Here is an 8903-nt window from a genome sequence, read left to right as displayed (position 1 = left end):
ACAATTCAAATCATCTTGTGTATATTTGAATTGGGACTTACAAAAAAATATGAAAAAGTATGGAGAGATGATATATGGAGAAGAGTTTAATCCTATCCGTAATCATTTCATATATCCAATCCTTATTCTATAGTAAAATTTTATCCCTCACAATTTTATCAATAATCCCATCATATCTAATGTTAAAAAAATAAAAAATAAAAAATAAAAAATAAATAAAATATTTCTTTAATCAAAGCTGGCCAAAAAGGCAAAACCCAAAAAGACAGGTAATGTGAAAAGACAAAAGAGTGGGAAGACAAACACAAGTAGAGCAAAACATTCAATGGGGTATATGTGCCATCAAAAGAGGTAGATGGTGTTCTTCATGAGTTCCAATCAAAAGCTACACAACACACATTCATCTCTCTCTCTCTCTCTCTCCCCAAGTCTAATTTCCCAATTCAATTCTTACCATTATAAGACCTTGTAACTGTAAATCCTCTCCTTCCATACATGGCACATATATAGCATTTATTTCCCAATCAATAAACATTATTAAAACCAAATCTCTTCATCATCACCCACAAGGTGGAAAGTCTGACATCAATACTCCTTCACCAATACTAGAACCATGTGATCTCTCTCTTTCTCTCTCAAAGTTCAACAATCATCTTTGTTTCTCAAAAGCAATGGAAGATCAAAAGCACACTGATCTTGAATTAGATCGAAACCACTCCGATAAAGGGTCGAAACCAGAACTCAACCTCATCGAATCTTTCAACATGGATTCATCGCCTAAAGATCATCAATCATTCAACTGCAATGAGGCCGAACCAAGAGTATTTTCATGCAACTATTGCCAAAGAAAGTTTTACAGTTCACAAGCACTCGGAGGCCACCAAAATGCACACAAACGAGAGCGAACACTCGCAAAGCGAGCGCATAATAACAAGATTGTCAAGATTGATCAACTCGGTTCATACCCACAACGGTTTTCGAGCTTGGCTTCTCTGCCTCTTCATGGCTCATTCAATAGGTCTCTTGGCATTCAAGTCCACTCTATGATTCAGAAACCAACTTACTTTCCATCTAATGGTGTGCCTGAGCATCATGGGTGGTCTAGAAAGGCTATTATTGATCAACAACCGGCCATCGGGCGGCTGCCGGAGATGCTGGTGGGACCCTCATCGAGTGGCGGCGCCGCTAGGTTTGATGGTGGTCAGAAGTTTTCCCCGGCGGTGGTTGGAGGTGATGGAATGGGAGGAGGATTTAGTCGTTTGAAGACTAATCATCAAGATGAGTTGCAAAAGCTAGACTTGTCTCTCAAGCTCTAAAATAACTAGGTTCTGTCTTTTTGTTTCCCAATTTTTGTTTGCCTTTCTAATTTTAATTTATTTTTTTCATTAGTTTTTAGAGCTTTTTTTTTTTTTTTTTTTCCTTATAATCTTTTTGAGAAGCTATTTATTATAGGAATTGGTGTAAATTTATTTATTTTTTGGTTGGTATTATTCACTTTGGCCTTGATTAAATTTTGTAGGTAGGTTTGAAATTTTGATTGTGCTCTCGTTTGATGATGGTCAAATTTTCTTTTTTTATATTTAGAGATCGATGTGCTTAGTTGAGAAATTATAGACAATGTAGTTGTAAAAAAAATTAGATTCCGTTTGGTTTAATTTTTGAAATGAGAATAATCACATAAAATAGAAAATTAACAAAATTTAACAATCAATAGTCAAACTCACCAAGTCCAAACCCAACAATTACATGCAACTCTCATAATTGGGGAAAAAATAAATCACCACGAAGAATATCAAATTCCTCTTTATAAGAGTTGAACTCGAGTATTCACATCACAAAAAGGTATTATACAATCACTAGATCAAATGCCATAATTATTAACTTTGGAGGAGATTTCTTTGATAACTGAAATCAATTAGATACCCCAAAAACATTGCTATCTACAATGAAATTTTGTCCCCAAAATTTTAGTGTGTCTGATTGAAGTGCATGTGTGTTGGTTTGGAGTGTACTAAAAAAAGTATAATTTTTATTTTTTTTTTATCTTTTTTACATCACATTATCTTTTTATTTTTCTATACATCTTTTTATAAAAGATTAAAAAATACACTTATTTAAATCATCCTAAATGTGATATTTTTGTAGATACTTTCTTTGGTATATACAAGGTTGACATGACTTTTAATTAACAAAATTTAAAATAATCATACATTTTTAATAGCATGCATATATATATATATATATATATAAAATACCATTATTTTAAATTTGTTAACAAAATTCTGAAATTACTTTTGAGTCTGGACTAATTCAAAATTCAAAATCTAGATTTTAATAACATAATCAAACTTGAATTATTGCTCTTTATATATATATTATAGTCATGATTAACGTGTTGTTAAAAACTTTTCTATTGCGAGTCTTACTCTATTTATAAATATTTAATTAATGATTTTAGAACACAAAAAAAACGTATTGCCTTCACTTTGGTAAGATTCAAGATGCGCGTGATCACTCATTATTTTTACATAGGAGGATGAAATTTCAAATTTGCTGTGACGCTCTAATAATTATATTTTAATAGTAAATATGAATTTTATTTGGTGTATTAAAAGTTGACATAATTTTATACATCAACTCTTTCTATTAATTTGACATGAAGATTTCTTGATGTTTTTTTTTTTTTCTTTTTCTTTTGTCGTCAAATAAAAGCAATCAACAGTACAATTTGATACAAATTGTGGTTGTCAAATAGTTTAAATTTTAAAAATAATATAATAATATATTTGACATATCAAGTAAAGAATTTTTATGTCAAATTGATATGTGTCAATTTGTTACGCAAGCTTTTAAAAGAAATTTGACATACTAAATTTTGAAGATTTGGATGACTAGATGCTCTAACTCAAATTTAAAACCTCTTACCTCTATTTGATACTTCAAATTTGATGTGACACTTCAATAGTTATATTTTGACATCAAGCATGAACTTTACTCGGTGTGTCAAAAGTTGATATAACTTTTGGCATCACCCCTTCCTGCCAATTTTAATATGAAGACTCCTTAATGCCTTTCTTTTTTCTTTTTTTTCTTTTTTTAATTCTTTTGTTCTTTTTTCAAATAAAAGCAACCAATGATACAATTTGGTACAAATTGTAGTTGTCAAAGAGGTCCAATTTTAAAAATAAATATAATAATATTTTACATATTAGATGGGGAGTTTTCATATCAAATTGATATATGTCAACTTGCCATCTAAACCTTGAAACAAAATTTGACACATCAAATTTTAAAAGTTTGGATGGAGATATTGTTTATCAGAGAACTTATTATATGATTCCTCATAAGGTATAGGTATATGTTTGGGATAATTACAAAATTAAAAAAAAAAAAATTAAGATTTGAGTTTTGTAATAAAATAAATCTTGAATTTTTAATTTTATTAATTTAAATCATTAGCTGTGCTACATTCACACAATTTGTCCCCCTCCCCCTCCCCCAACAATCCCCCTAATGGATATATCATTTTTCTTAAATCATAATTTTTTGACTTATTTTTAATTTAAATCATTCGCATATTTTTACTAAGTAAAACAGACGAAAAAAGAATATTTTAGTCATTAAATTAAATGTATCATAAAATGTCTAAAGTACAATTTTCGTTGAGTTTAATAATTAAAATATTTATTTTTCGTCAATTTTACTTAATAGAAATAGACAAATGATTTAGATTAAAAATAAATCAAAATTTAAAATTTAAATTGATAAAATTTAAAATTTAAAATTTATTTTGTTATAAGTTTCAAACCCTTAATTGTTTTTTTTTTTTTTTTTTGGGTAATCGTCCATATATGTTTTGTGTACAAGAAAGAGAAATTTCTCATTTATCTCAGACAATGAACAGAGAAAATGAAGAGAACTTGTTGATTGGACACCATCAGTCCTGGAAGAGAACTCTCTCCAATATATATATTTTTTTCACTTATTATTCAACACTTGATTCAAAGGTTACAAAATACAATAATAATTAGTTGTTATTGTTGAATTTTGACATTTAGATCAAGTGTTAGATAATCGCTTAAAGAAGAAAACGTTGAAAATTATTCAGATTCATCAATCGTGATGTCTTATTTGATTGTTCGGCTGGAATATAAGAGATTGAAAAGGATATGTAATACCTAAAAGTAATATATTTAGGATATGAGATTAGTTATATATATTGTAGAGTTATTTTTATTATGTTAGGATAAAATATAACATGAAACAAGAAAATAATAATTATTTTTACTGTTCAATAAATAATAACTCATATGATGGAGATATGCAATAGCATAGTAGTGTATTACTGCATATCTGACACTTTCAAAAAGTATATAGAATGTACCACTAGATTTTATATACCATATATAACCAAACAAAAATTATACAAAAAGATAAAAAAATCTGTGTTTTTCTCTGTCCCTATACGAGGTCATATACCCAATCAAACAGGGCTTAGAGTTTGATAAATGGAGGATAAGTCCTATAATCTAAAGTGACATATTAGCATATACTATTGCTATGTTTGGACGGCTGTGATTGTCCTAGTGATCCAATCTTGGACCCTACTTTGCAGTTGAAGTAATAGACCATCCATTGAACGGTCCTGATCAGTAGGTAGGTGAACTCCATGTGAATGCATATAGTATTAAATACTCTTATGAGGGATCTCTGGGGACCAACAATGTGGAAAATATATAGACTGGCCCACCATAAGCTATGCTAGCACATCATTTTCCTTTTGTGAAAATTTGGGCGTAAAAAATTGATCTTTGATTGCACATTGATTTCTTACTAAGGTCTCGTTTGGGGATTGATTATTTTAGTCAAAAAGTCAACTGAAACTAGTCATATCACCTCTCTACTTTTCTACACATTTTTTAGTAAAAAGATAAAAAGTTACTAAAATAGCCTGTTCCCAAACGAGTCCTAAGAGAACTTTTAAATGGGACCCCACAAAATGAGGTCCTTAGATTAGCCTGATGTGTACCACTCTAAGTTATCTTTAATTATTTCAGAGTCAGAATATAATGTAACTAAAATCATGTGATTATGAAAGCTACATCACTACGTGATTAAAGTGACAAAATTGTTAGGTTTATGGAAGAAAACATGACAAGTGTCATCTATTTGAATGATGCATTCTTTTTAAGTAAGGATGCATTTGAGGATGGCGGCAATCCCCTCTTATGATTATCAAAATATATATATATATATATATATTTTTATATTTTAATATTAATTATTAATTATTTTTAAATTATATAGAGTTGCAGTTTCTAAATTTTAAAAAAGATTAGGAGGACTTATATGTAAATCTTAATAAGTGAATTTATTGTCCAGTAGGTCCTATAATAATTAATGGTGTTTTTCATCAAGCACTATTAAAAAACGTCATTAGTTGTTAATTTTCAGTGACAGTTTGAAAATTGTCAAAAAAATGCCACTAATTATAAATTTTAACGATAATTTTAAAAAATCGTCAAAATTTATAGTTTGAAAGACTTGTCATACAAAAAGTCACTAATTGTAAGTTTTAGAAATAATTTATAAAAATCGTGACAAAAAAGTTTCTAATTGTTAATTTTTAGTAATATATGTAAAAAATATTACAAAAAATTATTTTTAACGATGATTTTATTAAAACTTATTTTTAATCGAACTTAATAGGAATTAAGTCCAACTATTAGGGTCTATTAGTAATTTACCCAAAGGATTAAGTGGTTGCACAACCCACACTTTTATATTTATGAAAAAAGTGTAAAATTTAACAATTTAGACAAAAAAAGAATATATATATATATAAGTTTCTCACAATTAAAGTTGATATATATATATATATACATATATATATATATTTCATATACTTTTTAATCTTTCATATCGGTAAATATTGATGTTGCAGTTTATACTTTATTTTTTAAAAATTTATTCGCCAAATTCTAGATCCATCCCTACTACTAAGCTAACCATGCAAAAAAAGCCTGCCAAATTAAGTACATGGTCAATCAATTGGATCTAATTTAGTTGGTTAGAATTTTTAAACATCACTATAAGGTTGAGGCTCCCTTTAGATTTATGAAGTCCAAATGAATAGATTTTACACCAATAATTTGAGGAGCCTTTAGTTCAATGTCATATTTTATATAAAAAAGAGATTTGACAGCTTTATAATGATAGCTTTCAAAGAACTTGATGAAAAGAGTTATAATTCTACTTGTGCGAGAATCTTAAAAAATGTATCTCTCATACCTTTATTCAATCCTCCACTTTAAATTTATCAATCTACCTTCAATAGTTAATATTCTTATAATTTTATGAAATTCAACTTCAATTCTATTAGTTAAAAATCTAGGGAGCCTAAATGTTCAAATAAGATTCCTCCTCTCATACTATGGCCTCCAATGTATTAAAAAATAAAAATAAAAATTCTTGAAACACTCCCATCTTTAAAAATTTTTCGTTTAAAAAATAAAAATCAATAGAATTGTTCGAAATACTTTATTTCTTGCTTCTAGATTTAGTATTTGATAAGATTTTTAAGATTTGAAACTAAACATTTAAAGTAAGATATCGTCTAACTTTTTAGCAATAAATTTTTATTTTTATTTTTATTTTTATTTTCAAATATTATTCTTGAATCTTAAAAGACAAGAGCTTAATGGTTTGAACTATCTCATAGTCTTCTTTGAGAAGATCTAAAGAGATTTATTTGTCCTCAAGTGATTTAAAAATTGGAATTTAAATAATTGATTGAGATTTAAAAATGTTGAATTGTGGGAAAACATAATTGTCCTATGGGAAAGAGGAGATTGTGAATCAAATACATTATCTAATTCTCATAATGAGGAGGAGGGTCCCAAATAAACTAACAATTGAGGACAAGCATGGGCTAAGATACATGTGTATGTCTTATAATGTTTATATAAATTTTAATAATAGATTTGATAGTGCAAGGGGTTGGTGTTGGTGGCTTGATACCGACACCAACAACAATAACAATCATACAAAAGAGCTTTAGAAAATATGTCCCTCTTTTATATGATACTTTTATTTTTACATACAAAATTTTCAACACACATTTTCTATTAATACTTATATTAAATGATTTCAAAGTGTAATAATACTTTTGTTTTTAAAAACCAAAATTTTCAACACATTTTCTCTTGATACAATCATACACATGTTAAACGATTTTCAAGTTTGATATTTTGTTCTATACCTAACTTACAATGTCAAAAATAATCCCTTTTTTCAATCTTCAATCCTAACCTTAATCCCTAACTAAACCACTGTCGGCCGGCCACCCTCTGCCACTACAAGCCTCCTCCTCTCCTCTGACATCCCTGACATGGTTGGCTGATGGTGGTTAAGGATAAAAGGAGCGAGGTTGCACGAATGAGAGGGAGAGGTTCATGGCGGCAATGGGAGGTTCGTAGAGGTAGGGTTTGTGGTGGTAGGATCCATAATGGTAACCGGTGATGTGTGAATTTTTTTTATTTTTTAATCAGATGGTAATGTGTGAAGTTGTGTATTGAGAAATTCCATTTAAGGATTTTGTGATAATTTGATTGTGGTAAAATCATGGCTAAAAAGCTATACTAAGTTTGTTAACTGAGATTTTTTTTGTGGAAATAAAAGCTTCTTGTGGCATATTATAATTACTTTTATTTTAAAATGTAATGTCCATTATTATGATTTAAGGCTTTATGATATAATTTGTCATTTTCTTCTTGTAGAAAATTGATTTTTACTCATAAATCCTATTTCATGCACTTATATTCCATTAGGTCTCATGATTTTTTTTCTTAATCAAAGCTCCGTTTGGGAAGATAGTTTTGAGACTTTTTTGGTTAAAATAATCACAAAAAACAAAATAAACTTTTTAACCCAATAAGATAAAACATCACATCCAACCTATAATCATTATATTCTTTCTCTCACAAAAAAAGTCAAAAAAACAAAAAAAACCTAAAACCCTTCCCAAATTAGGCTTTTTAGCCTCAGGTTAAAATAGCCAAAAAAGTCAACAAGCCAACCTACTTCCCAAACGAAAAGTCTCATTATATAAGTTGTTTGAAAGACTAAGTCGTTTAAAATTTTAGACATTTTTACCCTTATTTATGTGTAAGTACAAATCAAGAAAAATACTCAACAATCAAATAAGATCTCAATTAAATATAAAGTCATGTAAAATAAAAAAATATAAAAACTTCACACTTTTCTAAATTTGAAAGTATGAAAATTTTCTCTTTTGAAATTTTATATTTTTTAGAAATGTTTTTAAAATTTCACATAATTTCTAAATTGAATTTTTTTTTTTTAATTTCAATTTCTAATGTAGTATGAAATTTCACATATTTAAAATGTAAACTAAAATAAATTTCACAAAATCACAAGTCCTAAAAATATTTTATAAAATTCATAATTTCTTGTTGATTGATTTTTGTAATTTTATAGAATAAAATATGTAAATATTCACACTTGTTATGAATAAGAATAATGTGAGTGAATAAGAAAAATGTGATTTTTTTTTGAAAAGTGTGAATATTCACACTAGTTTTTACACATTTTAAAATTTAACAATATTTTGTTTATTAAAAGCATGAATGTCCACATTTATAACTATCACATTTCTTAGAAAATTCACACCAAAGAGATTCACATAATTATCTAACTATGGTGATTTTTTTCCAAAAATATAGATTTTCATAATATATATATATAGATATAAAAAAAAAGTGATATTTTAGGAGATAAATTAGATTAGATACTTTAATGAAATTTTCTCCTATAATCAAGTTACAAATTTATTCTCTCTAGATGACATCGTAAGCTTCTCTAATCTCTAGTTGATAGAGTTT

General features: G+C 27.8%; 1 protein-coding gene across 1 annotated transcript; it reads left to right on the top strand.

The window, feature by feature from the left end:
• The first annotated feature begins 289 nt into the window (after positions 1–289).
• LOC114284642 (zinc finger protein 1) lies at positions 290–1511 on the top strand. Its single transcript, XM_028227587.2, has one exon. It carries the CDS (start codon positions 672–674, stop codon positions 1314–1316), a length of 645 nt encoding a protein of 214 aa, XP_028083388.2. The 5' UTR covers positions 290–671; the 3' UTR covers positions 1317–1511.
• The last annotated feature ends 7392 nt before the right edge of the window (positions 1512–8903 follow it).

This window comes from Camellia sinensis, chromosome 15, assembly GCF_055761805.1.
Source record: "Camellia sinensis isolate YWXY chromosome 15, ASM5576180v1, whole genome shotgun sequence".
NCBI classification, from domain to species: Eukaryota; Viridiplantae; Streptophyta; class Magnoliopsida; order Ericales; family Theaceae; genus Camellia; species Camellia sinensis.
This window is presented reverse-complemented; position numbering and strand designations above follow the sequence as displayed.

Coding starts and splice junctions, on each gene's coding strand:
- LOC114284642 (XM_028227587.2), top strand. CDS start 672: ATGGAAGATCAAAAGCACACTGATCTTGAATTAGATCGAAACCACTCC.